Here is a 22,491-nt window from a genome sequence, read left to right as displayed (position 1 = left end):
TCTTTACTGGAGCATAATTGCTTTACAATGGTTATATGTATACTTTTGCAACTCGCTTTTTTTTACTTCACATCATACTTCTGAGATTTACTCATGTTGATAAGTATAACTTCTAATTCATTATTTTCACTGTTATATGGAATTTGACTACAGAAATTTACCACAATTTTATCTACCCTTCTTTTGATGAACTTTTGGGTCTTTTCCAATTTCTAAACTTTCTAATGCTGCTGCATTAATTTTTGTCACAATTATTGTAATCACTTCATATTCTACTATCTGAGGCTGATACTGAAGTATGTCTCTAAACACCAAGAAATAATTAGTTTTATGCTCAAGATGAATTGGGGAGGAGTGGTGAAGAGAATGGTGCCAGAACAAAACAAAGTATAATCAGTCCAATATGCATTAGTCATGGAATTGTCTCCTTACTGCTAACCACCAAGGCTCTGTTTTATTATTATTACATGAGATAACCTCAGTGCCTAATGGGTAAACATTTTTTTTAAAGCTTTATTAAGGTATACTTGAACTATAAGTTGCATATATTTAAAGCGTACAATTAGAATCGTTGTGACATATGTATACAGTGAAACCATTACCACAACCAAAGCAATGAACATATCTATCATCTCTAAAAATTCCTTTGTAATTCATATCTCCCTCTCTCCCACTGCTCTTAAGCAGCTACTGACTTGGTTTCTGTCACTACTGGTCAGTCTTCATTTTCTAGAATTTCATATAAATGAAACCACAGAATCTATACTTCTTTTTGGTCTGGCTTCTTTCACTCAGCACAATTGTTCTGTGATCTATCCATGTTGGTGCATATATCAATAGTTCATTCCTTCTTATTGCTGAATCTTACTCCATTATATATGTATTGTATATGATGTATATGTACACACACACACAGTTTCTTTATTCTTTCACCTGTGATAGAGTTGGGTATCTTCAGTATTTGGTTATTACAAATAAAGTTGCTATGAACACTTGTATACACGTCATTGAACGGACATATGCTTTCAGTTCCCTTGGGAAAATATCTAGGAGTAGAATGGCTGGGTCTTATGGCAGGTATATGCTTAACTTTTAAAGAAACTGCCAGACTCTTTTCTAAAGTGGTTGTACCATTTTACATTATTACCAGCAATATATTAGAGTTCCAGCTGCCCCATATCCTCACCAACATTTGGGATGGTCAATCTTTTTAATTTTAGTCATCTTAGTGGTATCTCACTGTGGTTTTAATTTGCATTCCCATTATGACAAATGATGTTGAACATCTTATAACTTTCATTGCACTTCATTGGTGAATTGTCTGACTCTTTTGCTCATTTTTAAATTGGGTTGCTTGTCCTCTTATAAAGTTGTAAGAGTTTTTAGTATATTCTATATACAAGTCACTTGTCAATATATGTTTGCAACTATTTTCTCCCAGTCCGTGGCTTACCTTTTCATTTTCACAACAATGTCTTTTGAAAAGTAGAAATTTTTAATTTTTTTTATTGTGGTAAAATAGACATAACAGTTACCATTTTAACCATTTAAAGTGCACCATTCAGTGGCATTAAGTCCATTCACAATGCTGTGAAACCTTCACCACCATCCATCTCCAGAACTTTTTTCATCTTCCCAAACTGAAACTCCATACCCGTTAAACAGTAACTCCCCACCCTGCTTTCCGCTCATCCCCTGCCAACCACTGTCCTTCTTTCTGTATATGAATCTATTCTAGGTACCTCATATAAGTGGAATCATACAGTATTTGTCCTTTTGTGACTGGCTTATTTCACTTAGCGTAATGTCTTTAAGGTTCATGAATGTTGCAGCATGTGTCAGAATTTCCTTCCTTTATAAGGCTGAATAATGTTCTACTGCATGTATGTATCACATTTTATTTAACCATTCATCTATCAGTGGACACTTGTGTTGCTTCTACCCTTTGGCTACTGTGACTAATGCTGTTATGAACATGGGTATACAAAGAGAAAATTTTAATTTTGATGAAATCTCATTTATTGATTTTTTCTTTTATGGTTTTGTGCTTTTTGTGAGGTATCGATACTTAAATCTCTGCCAAGCCCAGGTCACTAAGATTCAATCTAAGATTTTTTTTTCTAGATCATTTTTTTTTTTTGGCGGTACGTGGGCCTCTCACTGTTGTGGCCTCTCCCGTTGCGGAGCACAGGCTCCGGACGCGCAGGCTCAGCGGCCATGGCTCACGGGCCCAGCATCTCTGCGGCATGTGAGATCTTCCCAGACCGGGGCATGAACCCGTGTCCCCTACATCGGCAGGCGGACTCTCAACCACTGTGCCACAAGGGAAGCCCTTTTTCTAGATCTTGAGTTAATTTTTGGATACTGTGTGAGGTAAGAGTAGAGGTTCATTTTTTTGCATATGGATACTCAAATTGTTTTGCACAATTTGTTGGACATGTATTGAAAAGATTATCCTTTCTCTATTTAATTACCTTGGCACCTTTGCTGAAAAACAACTGACCATGCATACGCTGGTTTACTTCTGAATTCTCTATTTTGTTCCATTGATCTATTTGTCTGTCTTTATGCTGGTACCACACTGTCTTCACTACTGTAGCTTTATGAAAACATAGTCTTGAAATCAGGTAATGTAAGTTCTCTAAATTTGTTCTTCTTTTTCAAAATTGTTTTGTTATTCTAGGTCCTTTGGATATCCAAATAAGTTTTTAAAATTGGCTTGTCAATTAAAAAAAAAGAAAAAAAAGGCCTATTAGGATTTTGATTGGTATTATATTTTATCTAGAGATCACTTTGGAGAGAAATGACAACAATATTGAGTCATCCAACACAGTATATCTCTCCATTTACTTAGATGTTTTTTATTTTCTCTCAGCAATGTTTAGAAGCATTTTTTGAGAATCTTAGAAATTAGTATAGACACCAAGTCAGCTGATCCATCTCACCTATTCCCTTTCTCTTAGGTCTTCTGGCAGCTCAATACCCCAGCAACAATTTCATAATTCCTTTTAGGTATATATAATCAAAATAGCATGGCCAAAGCTGAAAAGAAACTGCCAATAAAAGAGAAACTTAAAGGAGGCTGAAAAGATTAAGGTCTCAGGTATTGCTTCCAACATTCACTTCTATTAATATAAAGATCCACATCAGAAAGGGCTGAGACGTTTCAGAGAGCTAAACAGCCACAGGCTCATTGGGCCAAATCCACATGATTTCATAAGGCTAAAAATCTTACTTATCAGTACAATCAATATGTGAGCATCTTTGTTAAATAACTATAACATGTGAGATGGTATGGAGCATGAAGAGATTGGTTAGGAAACATCCTTGTCTGGCAGCACTGATAAGCAATCCTCATATGGTCACTGGACACTTACTGTTGGACAGGACTGAGCTCGGTTCCAGATCAAATCAAACTTCTCTTTCTGTAGGTTAGAAAAGAATAAAATTCAAAAACAAGAAAACATAAAAGGCCACAATCACATTTAAATTCACCAAGACTGAACTCTAGAACTAAAATACAACTAAAACAACCCCAAGTTCCATTATCTACAAATCCCTCTTACAACAAAGAGGAAAAAGTAGAGGTACGCTTTCCTGTTCAATATCGGAATTCTGTGTGAAGAGTGGATACTGCAAATGCTCTAACTCTTTAGGGGACTCTGCCCAGTGTCAGAGACAACAGGTCACTGAGTCTGTCCAGGGAGAGCTAAGAAGGCCTGTTCAAACAATGAGTCAGCATTGGAGACCTAAAATATCACGAAAAGTGCCAAGCCTTCTGAATGTTGCACTCATGAAAGGAAAGGGTATATATGTAAAAGATCTTTTTATTTTCTTAAAAGAAAATAAAAGATAGCAATACTCTCACAACAACCAAAAGGCCTGGCTTTATTTTTCCATCTGTAAGTTTTCCTCCTTAAACGTACACGTGTAAGCTCAGTATATATTTGGGTGCTTGATATAAACTTAACCTAAAGCTACTTCCTCTTCAGAGAAGAACAATTAAAGAACTAGCTGATAACCCAGTACATTAAATGCTTTCTTCTGGTAGAAGGCAGCAGGACATAAACCAGAAGAAGTCGGCAGCCTTCCTTCCCAGTCACAGATCTTAATGGTCAAGCAGTAGCCCGTTACTATCTCCAAGAAAGCAATTTTGAGAAAGGAAAAAGAAAAAAGCCACTTGCTAAGGGGAAATGCCAGAAAAAGACTAGGAGGAAGCTCCAAGTCAGCTCAGGTACAGCTCACTCACAGACAGGAAGGGAAGAAAGCTAGGCCAGAGGCCTTGTCCTAAATTCCAACAGCTTGGCTGGAAAACACCAAAAAGAAATAAAAGACACTTGGAAATTGCTCAGCAACATAAACTTACACCATGCTCCCTTGTCAGAGACTTGACTCAAAGAGACATTTCTAAACCAGAAAGATGAAAAACAAAAGCCATAAATATACCATATGGAGCTCCCAATCTTTGGTGCTCAGGGTATAATAAAAACCCTCAGAGCTATAAATGTAAGTTCTCAAGAGGCAATAAACATAGGAAAAGTAAAAGCAACTGGCCTGCTAAGGTTAGAGCCCTGACCTTCATGTTATAACACTCTCATTTTCCCCTCCAAACTACTTACAGGAATAACTGCGTAGACTGTATCTTTTGCTGCAAAATACTGCTGCCAAATCTGTACAAAAAAGAGAGAGTGTCTGTGACCATCAGTAACCTTTTCAACCTGTACCAAGAAGTGGTGACAGCTTTCATTGCTCAGAGTAATATGCTATTTGATAACAGGGAGGAAAACCCAACGTAATACTTTTATTACTAGTACATGATTACAAAAAAGATTTAATACAACCTACTCTTCCAGATGATTAAAGTGTAACTCTTAATAACAAATTCCTATCAGAGAAACGGATTCTGAGACCTTGTTAATCACTTCTCCCAGGGTGTGCCTTGTGTGTAACAGACAAGCTTTTTTTTTATCATATGTTCTCTCTTCTCTCCCCAAACCCGCACTGTCCGGCCAACTGTGGGCCCTCTCAGAGAGCCAGGATCAGTCATTCGGAACCCAGGGTCTGAAGTCAGGCAGATCTGGACGCAAATCCCAGCTCTTATCATTTGCTGGCTTTGCTACTTTGGGAAAACTACTGGAAATCACTAAATTCTATCAATATACTCATCAATAAAATAGTAATATTAACCTTAGAGGATTACTGTGAAGACTACTGAAATAATGTTTGTGCTTAGCACAACAGAATTACAATGCAAACCAAAGCCAAGGTGCTCCGAGGGCAAAAAAGAGGCACTTAATCCAAGTTAGGGAACAAGTGGCAGAGGAAGGGACACTTGAGCTGTATCCTGAAGAATGATCAGGAGTTAGCCAGGTGAACAGGGAGTCTGGGAAGAAAAACAGGTAGGAGAGAAGATAAGAGACACATTCTAAGCAGAGAATGACAAGCAGTAGCAAAGGCATAGAGGTTGGGGAAGGCATCATAGCTAAGGTGACACCTGAGGGAGCTGGTGTTGAAGACTGGGTCACCTTCCTTTAGAGCTGCTCTGCTTTGTCAACATTCCCATGAAAATGGGGGGGGGAGGGGGGCAACTAAAGATACTAATCAAAGTGTGATCTCACCAACACAAAGCACAGAAGGACTATTACCTCCTAGGACCTTACTCTATCAATGCAGTAAGGTTGCTTTTCTTTTTTTCCTTTTTTTTTTTTTTTTTTTTTTTTAAAAAACCTTTTTTTTTTTTTTTTTTTTTTTTTTTTTTTTTGCGGTACACGGGCCTCTCACTGTTGTGGCCTCTCCCATTGTGGAGCACAGACTCCAGACGCGCAGGCTCAGCGGCCATGGCTCACGGGCCCAGCCGCTCTGCGGCATGTGGGATCTTCCTGGACCGGGGCACAAACCCGTGTCCGCTGCATCGGCAGGCGGACTCTCAACCACTGCGCCACCAGGGAAGCCCTCTCTCCTCATTTTAAGGACAGCATATCCAGCTTATTTTTATTTAATTTGTATTAGAAGATATTTTATGAATCCACACTGAGTTTATGAGACTGACAGACGTTCCCTAACATAGTTGACCTTGGTTACTCAAAATTATATTAATGAACACAAATTCGTATCTAAAAATATAGGTCTAAGTGATATTTGTCATATGATTATCAGGCCTCCTGGGCCTGGCTTCTCTCCCCCCTAAAGGACATGCCTGGTGTCCACTTTCTATTGGCACTTCTTCCCAAAGGCAGTTTGAGGTCTCCTGGAGACTTTGCATTAAGCCTCTATTAACAGAAGTTAGAACTCTGCTCTGTTTTCTTTTTGTTTTTCTGTCTTTCCACTAGGCTGAAACCCCTTGAGAGCTGGGGATTCTCTCATTTATTTCTATGCCTGGCACAGAGGCTGACATTTAATAACTGTCTGCTGAAATCAATGACACAGCGTTCAAGGACACCCACAGCAATTGGCACAGGTTCCCGTAAGGGAATATGATGTAGAGTCAAACAGACAAGGGTTTGAGTCCTAGCTCTGCCACTAAGTTGCTTCATGTCTTTAAGTTACAGTTTCCTCAGCTGTAAATTGGGAATAATAGCACCTACTTTATAAGGGGGTTATGACAATACAATGAAATAGTGTATATAAAGCACTAAGTACAGTACCTGACACGTAGTACACTGCTTTTATTATTATTTTGATTCTCTCAATATACCTAAAATATAATTCATGGAACTATAAGGAATGCCAATAAATAGCTTATTATATTCTAATTAAAGAATCAGATGTGAAAATGTAAATAGCATTTACAAATGCTAATTCAAGTAATATGGAATGCCTAGTATATGGAATGACCAAACAAGCGGAATAGATCACACGTGGTTTGAAGGTGTCCAGGAAGCTTCCTGCAGAAGTTCCTAAAATAATGGAGGACTCTGAATGTCAAGCAAAGGAATATGGGAAGTCACTGAATATTTGAGAGCAGGTTACTAACATAATATTTATTTTTATTTATTTATTTAAAAACACAAATATAGCACTTATTCTGTGCCAGGCACTGTTCCAAGTACTTTATAAATATTAACTCATTTAATTCCCCAAATAACTCCATGAGGTAAGTACTATTATTATGTCCACTTTACAGATAGGGAATCTGAGGCCCCCAAAAGTTAACTAACTTATCAAAGTCATTCCGCTAGTAAGTGGCAGAGCTAGGACTTAAAACTGGCAGCTTGGTCCTAGAGTCTGTGTTTTAACCAATACACTATGCGAAGTAGAACTTTAGGAGGATTGAACTGGTGAGGATATGATAGGGGGAGAGGGGGTGGGAGAAATAAGAGCAGGGAAACCTATTTAGAAAGGTAGTCATCCAGGCATAGAGTAGTGATGATTTTAAATAAGATGTGGACAACAGGAATGAAAAAGAAAGGGGAAATGTCAGTTGATTAGATATATAGGAGTGAGACCAAGTTTTTGTATGCACTATTTTTCATGTAATTCATCACTTTTGTTTTCAATGATTGCCTTTCATTTTGGCTAGAAAGAGGTGTCAGGAAATGTATGCTCCTTTCTACTTTCAGATTTGGTTCACAGAGCACACATTTTCATAAAGTATGACAATTCATTTTCATTCATTACCTGTTTTATTTCTTCTGCAGTTTTGTCTTTCACCATCTCAATGTTAAAGATTGAACTGAGGGTCTGAAAGAGAAAATAAAAGGCAATTAACACCCACAATTAAAAAAATAAAACAGTTTAACTCTATCTGTAAGCCTTGTGGGAAGCAACATGGGAGGACAGTAAAGCAGATCTTCAATAAGTGGAGAATGAGTATAAGAAAACCCACATGCTCAGAAAAGGGAGCCCCCAGGGCAGGTTTCACAGTTCTATTTTCAGGGGATATCTACTGGTACTTCGCAAATGTTTCACGCTCACTAAAGTGTTGCAGCACTTTGCAGCTCCTAAGAGGAGAAAGTTCGGTTGTTACCTTTAACTGCTATTCTGCCAGAAGTGCCTCCTTATTTGCAAGTTAAATGACAGAGTAAACATGTTTTTATTTGATTTTTTAAAACTACTTCCTGGGACTTCCCTGGCAGTCCAGTAGTTATGACTCCACATTTCCACCGCAGGGGGCACAGGTTCAATCCCTGGTTGGAGAACTAAGATCCCGCATGCTGCGCAGCGTGGCCAAAAAAATAAAATCTACTTCCTATAGAAAGTAGTAAGTAGTACACTACATTTCCTTCACATTTCCTCTAGCACCCCCAGGACCCACACTATACTAGGAGTCATATCAAGGTCATAACAAAAATTCGTAGAAATAGCTCTCATCTCCACAGTTAGAAAATCACAAAATCACTGAACCACAGTAAATATGTTCAAACTTGCAGCCTCTTGTTATAGATGTTCCATATGAATTTACGCTTGGATATTTAATTAAAAACCTACCTTGTCCTTGGTGAATCCTCTGCTCATACGCTGTTTCCCCAATGTGTCTGTCTGAAATATACAGTGGGACAGGATATTAATCTATACTCTTAAGAAGAAGACCACCCTCCCTAGGTGAGGTGCCCAGTAACTCATTTAGTAATGTTGCACCTCAGAACTCACTTCTCTCCACCCTATACAGTAACTGTACATACTAAGAGTTACTGTTTGTGAGACAACTTTTCTTTGACTGATTCTGAGATAGAGAGATGAGAAAGGAGTTCTTTGTTAGTAAACACCATCTACTGGTACTGAGAGTCCATTATATCCCTGCCACCATGGATGAGGGAATCCTTCCCAGAACAAGCCTACTCGGGTTTCCTGTGCTCTCTTTCCCAGTGAGCCACAGAGGAGGTAAGAATGGAATGATGTATTTTCCAAGCTGCTTCTTATCTGTGACAGCATTTCTGAAGTCAGGCAACCTCAGCAGACTATTGAGTCTTTTCTAGTACTCCATCTTAGTATTCCCTCCCTCAAATTAGACTCCCCCTCAAAAAAGGCTAGGAACAACTGAAAGTGATTATTTTCTCTCCTAGCCCACTCTCAGATAAAGGTCACGGCCAGGAAATACAATTTTGAGTTGTTTCTGACAGTAGGGATGTGTTGTTCTGAGTTTTCCATTCAATTTCTGTGCCTTTCAGAGAGGAGTGCAATCCACACCTGGGATTCTGAAGCTGAAACATACTTTCTGCATTAAACCCTGTTTTTCATTACTCTGTGCTTTAATGAATCCAAACCTTTCATAAATGATGTCGGTAGAACCAGTACCCACAAACTAGACAAAAGCGTGCTGTAGAAAAACCTACTGGATACACCCTATGTGCCCAAAGTCTCAAGAGCAATTAATGAAACATTTAAAGCATGTCTACTACAGATGCTTTGGAAACCTATGGGGACCTGTTTTTTTGTTATCACAATAATTGACTGGATGGTTTCACCTGCATTTATGGGAGAGGCAGTGGTGCTAAATGAGCTGCAATTTTGCAGATGAGTTCTACATAATGAATTTTCTCTCATCCCACACAACTTTCCAATGCTAGCCAGACCTTCCCTCCTTCCTCCCTCCCTCCTTCCTCCCTCCCTCCTTCCTTTCCTTTCTCTTTCTTTCTCTTTTTTTAAACAGTTTTATTCAATACTGAATTTTTCAGAAATGCAACTACTATGTAACTTAAGAGAAGACTGTACATTGTGGAATCTCATGAGGGTCACTGATAACAACACTGCTTATGGTTTGGGAGTTTTTATAATTACCAACATCCCGTACCAGTTTGCATTTGTTGCTTACGTATTCATGGTGATTCCATACAGAGGTGAAAGAACCTGATGACTGTACTAGGTCTCACAGCATAGTTGTGCCCAAGAACTTACATGCTGAAATCTGTATTTTATTTAAAAAATACTTCCCTTTATTACAGTTAAGGCATTATATTTATTTTTCCCCCTGAAATTATGTGTGTAGGTGGGTTATATTGTCTACATTTCATTTCAGGGTAGAATTAGAGGGAATTAAATACAATTTATTATAAAAAGGGGATGTTGGGTATCACGTGGTAGGGAACCAATGACTCAAAGTAAAGAAAAGGCTTTAGAAATGTAGCCATTAGCTATTAGCCTTCCTCTAGCTAGGTAAGAAAGACAGTAAGTGAATATTTACCTAAGAGTTGCCATAATTTAAATTAAATCTTTACTTATTCTGCTCTTGTCATCGTAAAGCTGAATTTCTAAGTCTTGTTTCAAAAAGCCTTCCCAGATAATATTGAAAGTTTATAATACAGTAATATTTCCCATAGCTATTTATTTGTAATCTTGACACTATGTTTGCTAAAGGAAATTACATTTGATAAAATATTTGTAGTAGAAAGTTATTTGTTCATATAAAATTGTAAACTACGTTTATCACAGGTTGAATTTCTCCCCAACCTTGTAATGATTAACCCATTAACTATTCTTATTCTAATTAACTCAACCAGTTATTAAAAGACTGAGTGGATTCTCTTAAAATTTAGGATACCCAAGGCAAAAAAAGTTATTTTCCAAGTGAAATAAACATCTCTCCTTTTACAATGTAGAACCCCAATTTTCCACTGTAACTACCTTATTTCAGGCCCCTGCAGCCCACACCTGGATATATTCTCCCTGGTTTTGCCTCTCCCCCCTCCAATTTGTTCTGTACACCACCTTAGATTAGTATTTTTCAAATCATAGGTTGTGAAATCAATTTAGTGGACTGTGGCCAAAGTTTTTTAAAAGATGAAAATAATAATAAGAGTGCATTGCATGTATCAATAGTAAAAGTAAGCATTTGTTTCAGTTATAATTATATACATATATGTGTAATGAATTGCAATGTAAAATATATTTCTTACCGTGGGTTATGGTCAAAAAGTTTGAGAAGCACTGCATTAATCTTCCTATACAATTGTCCCCTGGTATCAGTCAGGGATTGGTTCCAGGACACCTGAAGACACCAGAATCTGTAGGTGCTCAAGTCTCTTATATAAAATGGTGTAGTATTTGCATATAACCTACGCACATCTTCCCATACACTTTAAATCATCATACTTATAATACCTAATACAATGTAAATTCTATGTAAATAGTTGTAAATACAATAAATGCTATGTAAATAGCTACCTGTAAGTGGTAAACTCAAGTGTTGCTTTTTGGAACTTTCTACAGTTTTTTTTTTCCCCTGAATACTTTCTATCAGCTGTTGGCTGGATCCACAGATGCAAAATCTGTGGATGCAGAACCTGCAGATAGGGAGGGCTGACTATACACAGCTTTCAGCATGCTTTTCCCCAGCTCTGATTCTTGTTTAAGGGTAATAAGAGCTAACATGTATTAAGCACTTTTTCCCTCCCTGATCCCTACATGTGTGCCTTGACCACTCGACTATACCCCCTGGGAGCAGAGATTACCCTTTTCATCCCCTTATATCTCCACCATGACTACAGTACCTTGCCAGAAGGAGCAGTATACCATTTATGGATGGAGCTGATCCCCTCAATGAGCCCACTCCCAGGATAAGGGTCAGGGGTGGGGATGTAGAGCACTGGTGAGCCAACAACACCCAAAGGGGTAGGTCTTACCTTCTGTTCCACACATTTGATAAAGTCACCTTGCTTGGAGTGCCCCACTGGCTGCTTCCGAAACTCACTGCACTTCTCCAGTCGGGACTCAAAAGCAGTTGGGTCAGACCTGATCAAAGGTAAACCAAAGGATAAACAACCTGGGCCTTTCTTTCTTAAATAAATTTATTTATTTAATTTATTTTTGGCTGCGTTGGGTCTTCGTTGCTGCACACGGGTTTGTCTCTAGTTGTGGAGAGCAGGGGCTACTCTTCGTTGTGGTGCGCGGGCTTCTCATTGCAGTGGCTTCTCTTGTGCAGAGCACGGGCTCTAGGTGCGCGGGCTTCAGTAGTTTTGGCATGCAGGCTCAGTAGTTGCGGCTCATGGGCTCTAGAGTGCAGGCTCAGTAGTTGTGGCGCACGGGCTTAGCTGCTTTGCAGCATGTGGGATCTTCCTGGACCAGGGCTTGAACCCGTGTCCCCTGCACTGGCAGACGGATTCTTAACCACTGCGCCACCAGGGAAGCCCGCCTTTCTGGATTTTGAAATAACAAAGCACCATGTTCCACTTTCACAGAGAGAGGACACAGTCAGAGGCCGAAGGATTTGTCTTAATTTAGTTAGGCCTGAGCACAGGCCTACAAATCAAGAAAGCGGAAAGAGAAATCCACTTATTCAACTGTTATTACTCCTCAAGGGGCCTGTGTAACATTTTTCTCCTGCAGGATATTCCCTAGGGTGACACAGGGCTTGCTCCCTCAGGTACTTACACTCTGGGTATTTGGAATTTAAATCCTTAAGATAGGAAAGGTACTTTGTGGTCATCTTGCTGGGTTAGATGCAAGAATCCTCAGGCAGGAATCCCAGGTGTCCAGCGCTTACTGGAACGCCTCTAATTCTCAGACATGTCCCTTCCCTCCCCGACTAGGGCAAATCTCTATTTATTCAGATCCCAGCAACTCAGAGGCTTCAGGCAGCCTATTTTGCAGATTTAGCACCTGAGTTCTCCCTGACCCTCTCTCCAAAGAACCTGCTCCAGTTGATGGATCATCAGAATTTGTCCTTATGTCACAATGGGGCTGGTCTTCAGGCGTCAAGTCCGGGTTGGGGCTGCCCTCTGTTAAGAATGCTTCAGGCTGTGTAGCTGACAATATCTGGCTGTGTACACTTTGGTGAAGATGTCATCCAGGGGCTCCAGCTCCCAGGCCATGAGACCTGTCGTGTCATGGGTGACGTCTGCAGGCTCCAAGGGCATCCTGGTTACCCCTCTGGTCCTTCTTGGTCAAGGCAATGGAGGGCGCTCGTCCTCCATGTAACTCTTTCTGGAGGTGATGTCGAACACCACTCCCTTCACTGCCATGTACTTGGATAGATCGTCCTTCCTTCCGGAGAAGGCCAGCTCCTCCTCGATGAAGAGCTGCACCAAGGGCCTCACCTGGTAGGGTGTGGCACCTGCCTGGCCAGGGCTGCAAGTACCAGGGACTAGGTTAGTGTTGCCAGTGAGCAGATGGAGATGGTGAGGGGTGGCCCAGGCAGTGGAGCCCTGTGTACTCTCACCCTGGACATCTTTCATTACTAAAACATTTTGAGTCTAAGTCTACCTCTCTGTATCTTTCACTCCCCCAGGAACAAGAGAAAATGTCTAGTTCTTTTTATGAGTACCTGAAAATTGCTCTTATGTCACCTCCTAAGTTTCTCTAGGTTGAATTTCTTCAGTTTTTTCAGCCTCTCTTCATATACATGATTTGTAAATCATTCCTTACTGTGGACCTTCTCTCTGGGCATGTTCGTTTATGCACACTCTAGATACAGTGGACCTAAAGCTCTCACCAGTGTAGAGTGTGACGCAGAAACCCAGGTACTGGCCTGGAGTGGGGTCAGCAGGGCACACAGCCTTGTCTTGCTGTTGGCTCACACTGAACTGGGGTTATAAGTGCTCCAAGAGCCCAGGTTTTAGTGAGTATGCTGCAGCACTAACCAATCAGGACTATAATTCCTTTTAAAATATCTCACGATAGCCCACCTGTTGGTCTTGGGCCTCACGGTGAAGCTCTGTCTTGCCTCTTTCCTCGATGACTTGGCCCAGGTTCTACTGATCCTGTCTTGGCCCTGCTTTCACTGCATACCTCCCTTTTCCTCTACCTTGTGTTCTTTTCCCTTTTGTAGCCGCAGTTTTCCCTCCCATCTCACTCAACTTCTTCTAGAACTTATTCCTTCCTCTCTCCCTTTCACTCATTCAACAAACTTGACTTGTTGTCTCTCGCCTGTTGGTTGACTTGCTGGGCTTCAGAGATACAGAAATAAATAAGAAAGAGTCCCTACCTCAAGGAGCTTACTATCTAGTAGGACAGAAGGACATGTAAATAAGTACATGAGAGTGCTACAGGTATTAAGATGAAAATTTGCTCAGATATTCCCAAATGGCTAAGGTCGTTTCAGGCTCTGTTGCTCCCCATACCTGGAACACCTGCCCCCAACGTCAGTCCTTTATTCCTTTGCGCTGGGCCATAGAGCTAAAAGGAAGTTTTGGTATTAGATAAAGCTAGGGAGACTGGCAGGTACTAGAGCACAAGGGCCTTGCATGGAACACTAAGGATATGGAGTGGCCTTGGAAAGCCACTCTTTAGGAGACAGCAGTAGTATGTGTAAACACTGACACAGGAATGATCTAGTGGGGAAGGAAAGTAAAACCAGTCATTCATTTGTTCATGAATAGGAATGAACAGGAGCTGTGAAGTATTCAGAATATTAGTAGACCACTCTTCTGAGATGCCTGTCTGTGAAAGGGATCAGTGAGGAAAGGCTGAAGGGGAATGTAGGTCAAGAAAAGGTTTTTAAGATGACAAATACTTGAGTATATCTGAATGCTGTTGAAGGAGAGCAAAAATCCTCATTCATTTATTCTGTCATTCTTTCAAAGAAAGATCATTATAGTAGCAGTGACATGGACTGGGGGTAGATGGGTCTAAGACCAGAAGTGAGGAAGACTAGTTAGAGCAGGGGTCCCCAAGCCCCGGGCCACGGACCGGTACCATTCCGTGGCCTGTTAGGAACTGGGCCACACAGCAGGAGGCAAGCAGCGGGCAAGCGAGCGAAGTTTCATTCTGTATTTACAGCCACTCTCCATCCCTCGCATTACTGCCTGAGCTCCGCCTCCTGTCAGATCAGCGGCAGCATCAGTCTCATAGGAGCGCAAACCCTACTGTGAACTGCGCACGTGAGGGATCTAGGTTGTGCGTTCCTTATGAGTATCTAATGCCTGATAATCTGAGGTGGAGGTGAGGCGCTGATGCTAGCGCTGGGGAGTGGCTGCAAATACAGACTGCAAATACAGACAAATACAGTGGCTGCAAATACAAACCTCTCTGTATCATTAGCAGAGAGGTTTGACTGCACAGAGACCATAATAAATCAATTGCTTGCAGACTCCTGTCAAAACCCTATCAGTAGGGACTTCCCTGGCGGTCCAGTGGCTAAGACTCCACGCTCCCAATGCAGGGGGCACAGGTTCAATCCCTGGTTGGGGAACTAAGGTCCCACATGCTGCACAGTGTGACCAAATAAATAAATAAATAAATGTCTTGGGGCTTCCCTGGTGGCGCAGTGGTTGAGAGTCCGCCTGCCGATGCAGGGGACACGGGTTCGTGCCCCGGTCTGGGAAGATCCCACATGCCGCGGAGCGGCTGGGCCCGTGAGCCATGGCCGCTGAGCCTGCGCGTCCGGAGCCTGTGCTCCGCAACGGGAGAGGCCACAACAGTGAGAGGCCCGCGTATTGCAAAATAAACCAAACCAAAACAAAACGAAACAAAAAAACCCTATCAGTGAGTGGCAAGTGAAAACAAGCTCAGGGCTCCCACCGGTTCTGCATTATGGTGAGTTGTATAATTATTTCACTATATATTACAATGTAACAATAACAGAAATAAAGTGCACATAAAATGTAATGTACTTGAACCATCCCGAAACCGTAACCCGCCCCCCACCACGGCAGTCTGTGGAAAAATTGTCTTCCACAAAACCGGCCCCTGGTGCCAAAATGGTTGGGGACCGCTGAGTTAGAGGATGACTGCAATATTCTGGGTGAAGATGATAGAGTAAATTAAGGCTGTGGAAGTAGAGATGAGCTAGAACTCAAAGAAGTTACAGCATCAGTCTTAGGTTTCCTTTCCTAAGACAACTGTGCCCACCCTGCCAGATTCTCTCCCAAGTCCCTTCGATTTTCACTTTTGATCTCTTTCAGCTCTTCCCAGTTCAACTCTTTGGACCCTCCAAGGCCCCCTTATACCCACCTCAACCTCCTCTAATCTCCAGGTCCTTCTCTCTGGAAGGTGAAGGGTAGTGTTAGGAACCCCGGATTCCAAGTCAGAGAAATCCCAACCAGCTGTGTGACCTTTGGCAGGCCTCTTAACTCTCTCTGATCCTCAGTTTTCTCATCTTAATGAGAGAGTTCAACTGAGAGCCAACTGTAACACTATTAATCTTTGATGCCCTGCCCCCACCCAATCTCCTTTCCTTACAGTCAGGGTCCTCAGCTAGAAGCCTGGGAACCCGAGTCCTAGGACAAGGCTCAGCTGCCTCAATAGGTGACCTTGAGCAAGTCAAGTCCCTTCTCTGGAAGGCTCCATTTTTCCCATTTCGATAATGAGTACAGGTCTCTCGGAGTTGCCTGCCTCTTAAGGGCTGTCGTAAGAGTCGACCTCAGCGTTTTGAGAACTAAAGCAGACAGAAAGACAACTGGGGCTTCGCAGAGACTCCCGGCTCTCACACTAGCTGTGTGATCTTAGGCAAGTGACCAAGCCTCTCTGAGCCTAGATAATCATCTGTAGAGTGGGGGCAGTGCCAGTGATCCTCTAGCAGGGCTGCTGGAAGGGCTGAGAGCGCCAGATACAGATACACCAGGAGCGCGGGCCGAGCGCCGCCCCTCCTCCCTGCCCGCCGCCCGCCGCCGGCCGGGCCCGCACCTGCGCAGCTGCTGGATCTTGTCGCGGTAGCGGTCGTAGAAGGGGTTAGCCTCGATCTCTTTCCCGACCCCGCTGCTTTCGACGCCCCCCGCGGGCCGGCCCGAGCCGCGGCGCACCGGGAACACGCGCAGCTGCGCGGGTGACACGAGCCCCAGGCCCAGGGCGCGGCTGCGCACCGCGCACAGGCCGCGGTAGAGGCCGGCCACCTGCAGGACGGCCGGGCCCGCGCCACCCGCTGCCGCCACCACGGCAGCCATGGCTGCCCCCGCCTCCTCCTCCTCCTCCTCCTCCTCCTCCCCGGGCACGTCGGCCTCGGCCCGCGGCCCGCGCGCCCGCTCCATTGCCCTCCGGGTCCGCCGCGCCCGCGCTCCAGCAGCGAGGTTCCGCGCACGCAAGGTTCCGGGAGCCGGTGAAGGGCGCGGTGGGAGGCAGGGGCTTCGCCGCTCCTGCCCCGGGCCCCGCCCGCGCCCCGCGTGCTCTGCAGCTTTAGCGCCCCCGCCCAGCCTTCTCGCCGAGCCTGCGACCAGCAGCCCTTGCGGGTTAAGTCTCCTCTTGAAAGCTGCTCGGACCTACTGGTCCTCACCGAGCTTGCTCCCTTTTAAATTCTTTAGGCACGTACTGGAGTAGTCATCCTTCAGCATCGAAGGCCCTTTCATCAGCTGTAATCACAGTAGCAGCTTCTCTTTATTGAGCGTTTCTATGTGCAGGACACTATTTGCTTCATACTGTGTGAGGCAGGTTTTATCCCCATTTTATAGACGAGGAAACTGAAGCTGAGAATCATTAAGAGACTTGTCCAAGACTTGTCCAAGGGCTGAATTCTTTTAAAGATGCCAGCTGCCTCCGAAGCCTTTTCTTCCTCTGCTTCCTGACACCCACCTTGAACTCCAGCCAAACTGAACTACGCTTCTCCCCAAAGACACCTGGATTTGTCCTTGACAAGTCTTTATACCTGGAATGCTGTCTCTCCACCCAATGCCACCATCTTCTTCACCCCCTGAACCAGGTGTGAGTGAACTCCTGGGGTCAAGAACAGTGACATCAACACCTGGTCTCACCTGCGCCCAGCACAGGGCCAGTCCTGGAGCAGGCCCCCTGTGATGGCATTGATCAGTCTGCCCTCATGAAAGTCCTCCTGTCGGGTCTTACCTGATAAAAACCCGTCTTGAATGATGGACCTCTTAGGGTCAGGGACAGTGCCTTCAACTCTGCTCAGTCCAGCCTGCACTTTCGGAGATGGGCCTTGGGCCCTGGCCTGTGCTGGGAGTAGTGTGGTAAACCCTGAGATTAGCAAGTCCTTTAAGTGCGCCAGCCTGTACCTGCCTTAGCATCCTTGCACTGGCTGCTCCCTTTGCACGTGGCTATCTCCTCATCATCTAGGGCTCAGTTCACAAGTCAGCACCTCAAAGGGACTTTTCTTGATGCACCCCCATCACTTTATATTCTTTATCCCACTACCTTATTTTCTTCAGAGCAGTTAAGGCTACCTGAAATTCTTAAGTATTTATTTCCTTGTTTACATTAATTCATGGAGCTTACATTCTAGTGGGGTGAGACACAATATGTATACATACCTACATACGTACATAAATAATGTTAGGTGATAATACACGTTATGAAGAAACAAAGCAGGCTAGGAGAGACAGAGCTAAGGGGCCAGCTGAGCAGAGACCTGAAGGCATGGTCTGTGTGGATACCTGGGGGAAGAGCCTTCCAGATGGAATAGCAAGTGCAAAGGCCTTGATGCAGGAGCACGCTTGCCCTGCTTGTGGAACAGCAAGAAGGTTATTGTGCGAAGGAGGCATGGGGAGGGGTAGTTTGATCGTTCAGGGCTTTGTAGGCTTTGGTTAAGGACTTTGGTTTTAAATCTGAGTGAGGGTCCTCCTTGGTAGTGCAGTGGTTAAGAATCTGCCTGCCAATGCAGGGGACACGGGTTCGATCCCTGGTCCGGGAAGATCCCACATGTCGTGGAGTGACTAAGCCTGTGTGCCACAACTACTGAGCCTGTGTCTAGAGCCCATGAGCCACAGCTACTGAAGACCGCGCCTAAAGCCCGTGCTCCGCAACAAGAGAAGCCACTTCAATGAGAAGCCCACGCACTGCAACGAAGAGTAGCCCCCACTTGCAGCAACTAGAGAAAGCCTGCACATAGCAACGAAGACCCAACACAGCCAAAAATAAATAAAGAAATAAAAATAATTTATAATAAAAAAAATTAAAAAGGCTCATTCTGACTGCTGGTGGAATATAGGGCGTGGGGGACAAGGATGCAAGCTCTCCCAAGGGTGATTAGTTTGTCCTAGTTTACCTGGGATTTTCCTGATTTTAGCATCAAAAGTCCTATGTCCTGGAAACTGCCTCAGTCCCAGGCAAACAGGGATGGTTGATCACCCTAAAGGGAGACCAGGTGAGAGAGGGTGGTACTTGTATTAAAGTGATGATGATAGAAAAATGGTCAGATTCTGGGTATGTTTTGAAGGCAAAGCCTAAAGATTTTGCTACTGGAGTGAACGTGGGTGTGAAAGAATGAAGGGCGTCAGGGGTGACTGTCAGGTTTTTGGCCTGAACAACTGGAGGGAGAGAGTTGCCACTTACAGAGAGGAGGAGGCTGGAGCAGGTTTTGGAGATGGACCATCAGGAGTTTGGTTTTGGACATGGTAGTTTGAGATAACAGACTGGCAAGGAGGGATGTCAGCCAGGCTTTTGGGAGTATGAGTCTAAAGTCCTGAGGAATGGTCTGGGCTGGAGGTACAACGTTGAGAGTTGACAGTGTATATATGGTAGATATGCTATTTAAAGCCATGAGTCTGGGTGAGATCACTGAGGGAATGAATGTGGACAGAGGGCTGAGGACTGAGCCCTCGGGCACCTGACATTTAGAGATCAGGGAAAAGAGGAGAAACTAGCAAAGGAGACTGAAAAGCAGAAGCCAGTGAGGTAGAGCCCAGAGTAAGTGGAACCTGGAGAGAAATCTGTGCTCATTAGTGTCCCAAGTCCCACGCTGGGGACTTAAAGAGGGAAGTACTTAGATGGTGCCCAGAAGCTGAGCTAGGCCTAGTGGTGCAACCTTCAGGCAGGCTGACGTGGGTTTAGTTAGGGGAGGGCTTTCTAACTGAGCTGCCCATAAATGGATGAAGCTGCTTCAGGAGGTGTGGGCAAGTCCCTGACCCAAGCAATTCCCCACGTATTAGTGCTGGGTAGGGGAGATCTGCCTCTAGGGCTCAATCATGTGCTGGGAGTTGGACTACACAACTCTCAAAGTGCCTTCAAACTGGAGACGGTGTGATTCTGGGAAGCCAACTGAAAGAACTTTGTCACAGAGTAGGGGGTGTTGAGCTGAGCCTTGAAGGATAAGCAGGTGTTCAGTGGTGGGGAGAGTGGGGAGGGGCACTCCTAGGTGGAGGAGCAGTGTGAGCAATGCTCCAGAGATGTGAATAAGCAGGGTCTGTTAAGCAGGGTCTGGTCAGAAGGGAAAGGTGTGTGAAGGATGGGGAGGAAGGTGAAGCTGAAAAGAGATGTAGGGCCAGATGGTGGGGAGCTCCCATTCGGCCTGATGCCCCGGAAGCACTTGCCAATACTCATTGAAGGAAGGTAATGAAACAAAAGAGAAATTGTAAGAGCCAAGGAAGGAGGTGTTGACCACATAGCTCCCTTGAGTGGGTTGTCTCCTGACAAGTCAGTCATAGCAGACTTGACGGCAGGGCTGCCCACTGCTCTGGGTGCTCCCTGCCCAGGGATCCATCAACTGTTCCTTAAAGCCTAGGGACAAAATAAGCCCCCGAGGAATCTAGGGCCCTTTCCTGGGGGCTGCTCTGTAGGTCAGAGGTAGGGGGCCGACAATTCAGAGGGTGGGTCAGTCCCTGGTAGAAGCAGTAGAGACGCACTAGGCCTAGGAAACACCACTGGTGGAGTCTGTTCCTTCCATTAGACTTCACAAGCATCGCCCTTGGATGCTCAGTGTTCAGAACTCTGTGAACCACCTTTAGGGAACAATGGGGTCTGGGAATTCTGGGGACTCCTATTGGCTAGACAGATGGGTAGGTGAACTCCCTCTCCCCAGAGCCGTCGGCCAGCTAGGTACCAAGGTTTGACATTATGGATTCCCAAAGGGAGGACCTCAGCCTCCCTGGTGGTAAATGTGCTCCCTCCCCAAATCCCTGCCCCCTGCTTTATGCCCTAGGTTTGGGGGCACTCAGGGAAGACCTTTTGCATGGATGGGGGTGATGGCTGCCTGTGTGGAAGCATGCTAAGAGTTAGGACAGGGTTTCCTCTAGAAAACTATGGATTTCTTGAGGGCGTAGACCATGTCTCTCTGACAGCCCAGAGGGGGTACCACAAATACCCCAGGACATCACAGCTGAATGGTTAGCGGTATGGTGGAATGGGATGGGATATTGGTGTCCCGTCGACTGGTAAACTTTTACTTTCTTGATGGGCTTTGCCTTTAGTGAGGCTTCTCATTCTGATGGATCAGACGGGGCCAGGGTTGGGAACCAGAGGCTTGAGTAAGCCTGGGCAGGTCGTGCCCCTCTAGACCTAGCTTTTCTTATCTGTGAAGAGCGAAAGGTGGCCTCTTAAACTCCCTGGAAATCCTGCTTTGACTGAATAAAAGAATGATGAGGCCAGTCAATGAGAAAAGGAAGGAATGGAGAGAGTGGTTAAGTGGAGGGAACGATTGGTGAAAGGGCTAAGCAGAGGAATGAGAAACAGCTGAGACCCCAAGCTACAGCTATCAGCCAGCTTGCTTTTTTTCTTATTGCCTTCCTTAGTGTGGGTGCCACTGTACTTTGGATTCCTGGGGCTGTGTTCTGTGATAACCGGCGGCTGCATTCTCTTTCTGCACTGGAGGAAGAACCTGCGGCGGGAAAGGCGTGCCCGGGAGTGGATGGAGGTGATGCGAGCAGCCGCATTTACCTACAGCCCGCTGTTGTACTGGATTAACAAGCGACGGCGCTATGGCATGAACGCGGCCATCAACATGGGCCCTCCCCCTGATGCCACCAAGACCGAGACTGACACCCAGAATTCAGATCACCCGTGGGAGTTGGACATCCCCGAGAGCAGGAGCTATGCTACTCAAGACAGCAGCCCCAAGGTGGAGGCCCCCAGCCCCCTGGAACCTGCAGTGCAGCTGATCCCACAGCAGCCCCTACCTTCCCCGGTGCTGCGGCCCCAGGCCAGCTCCCGACCCCCGATTCCCATTTTTCAGGAGGTGCCCTTTGCCCTCTCGCTGTGTAACCTACCCCCGATGCTGAACCACTCAGTCTCCTACCCTTTGGCCACCTGTCCTGAAAGGAACATCCACTTCCATTCCCTCCCCACACTGGCCCAGGGGGACCACTGCTTAAATGCCAAGCTGTCTGCTTCAGAAGTGTAGCCTCCTCTCACTGAGGATGGGAGCTGGAGGTATCGGGGCAGTGCAGGAAATGGAGCTGACCTCAGGGAGGTGGTACTGACACAGAGGCCAGGGCCCATCTAGATGTCACATAATGAAAGATTTAAAAAAGTCCAAGACTCCCTTGTGTCTCATTTGCTGTTAGGAGGGAAAATGTCTGAGGGGGGCACTTCACAAACCAAGCTGAAGGTCAGAGTCTCACCAATACCAATGGGAACTGAGGGCTGGCTGCGGGGAGACACGCTGAACCAGTAGTTGTGATGGGCTCAACATCCCTCTAGACAGTATTTAAGAACAAAACCATATGTCAGACCCTGGGCTAGGTACCCAAAGGGAATGACATTCTGTGGGACATTAAGCACAGTTGCGACAAGAGTGGCAGCCACTGAGGATGCATGAACGATGGTGATTGGTAGTCGCCAAAACAAGTCAGTATGAAACCCATGAGCCACACTGCACTGCTGCTGGAATTGCATTCTTTGTTAACATCTAAGATGTATTGCGTTCTTGTGTGGTTGTCTACGTTATTTCTAATACAAGAACACTGCCAAACAGATATCACAATCCTCTTCTTACAGATGAAGTTTCCAAGGGCATTT

The 22,491-nt window shown here is 44.6% G+C and overlaps 2 protein-coding genes across 5 annotated transcripts in view; one reads left to right on the top strand and one right to left on the bottom strand.

Moving 5' to 3' along the window:
- Positions 1-16,947, bottom strand: part of ATPAF1 (ATP synthase mitochondrial F1 complex assembly factor 1) — a 36,582-nt gene extending 19,635 nt beyond the window's left edge. Inside the window, exons 1-6 of one of the 4 annotated variants that reach the window (XM_027108660.1) lie at positions 16,498-16,947; positions 11,559-11,667; positions 8,428-8,478; positions 7,618-7,680; positions 4,620-4,670; positions 3,378-3,425 (exon numbers count right to left, since the gene is read on the bottom strand). In XM_027108660.1, coding sequence (XP_026964461.1) covers positions 3,378-3,425; positions 4,620-4,670; positions 7,618-7,680; positions 8,428-8,478; positions 11,559-11,667; positions 16,498-16,838 — 663 coding nt within the window. In that variant the 5' untranslated portion in view covers positions 16,839-16,947. The remainder of the gene's footprint in view (positions 1-3,377; positions 3,426-4,619; positions 4,671-7,617; positions 7,681-8,427; positions 8,479-11,558; positions 11,668-16,497) is intronic. The other 3 variants (XM_027108664.1, XM_027108662.1, XM_027108661.1) reach the window with 3 other exon arrangements.
- A 3,581-nt stretch (positions 16,948-20,528) lies between these two features.
- On the top strand, positions 20,529-22,002 carry TEX38 (testis expressed 38). Its single transcript, XM_027108674.1, has 2 exons — positions 20,529-20,629; positions 21,267-22,002. The coding sequence occupies exons 1-2, from the start codon at positions 20,593-20,595 to the stop codon at positions 21,872-21,874; spliced, it is 645 nt and encodes a 214-aa protein (XP_026964475.1). The 5' UTR covers positions 20,529-20,592; the 3' UTR covers positions 21,875-22,002.
- The last annotated feature ends 489 nt before the right edge of the window (positions 22,003-22,491 follow it).

The sequence above is a fragment of the Aethalodelphis obliquidens genome, unplaced genomic scaffold, assembly GCF_003676395.1.
Source record: "Aethalodelphis obliquidens isolate GAN/ISIS:26980383/991018 unplaced genomic scaffold, ASM367639v1 scaffold9, whole genome shotgun sequence".
NCBI classification, from domain to species: Eukaryota; Metazoa; Chordata; class Mammalia; order Artiodactyla; family Delphinidae; genus Aethalodelphis; species Aethalodelphis obliquidens.
Note: the sequence above shows the minus strand (reverse complement) of the source record. Positions and strands in the feature narration are given on the sequence as shown.

What these genes read in the sequence shown, in the direction of transcription:
- TEX38 (XM_027108674.1), top strand. Translation starts at nt 20,593, where the DNA reads ATGGATTCCCAAAGGGAGGACCTCAGCCTCCCTGGTG. An exon ending in GGACCTCAGCCTCCCTGGTG is followed by an intron (nt 20,630 to 21,266) that starts GTAAATGTGCTC and finishes TGCCTTCCTTAG; the next exon opens with TGTGGGTGCCACTGTACTTT.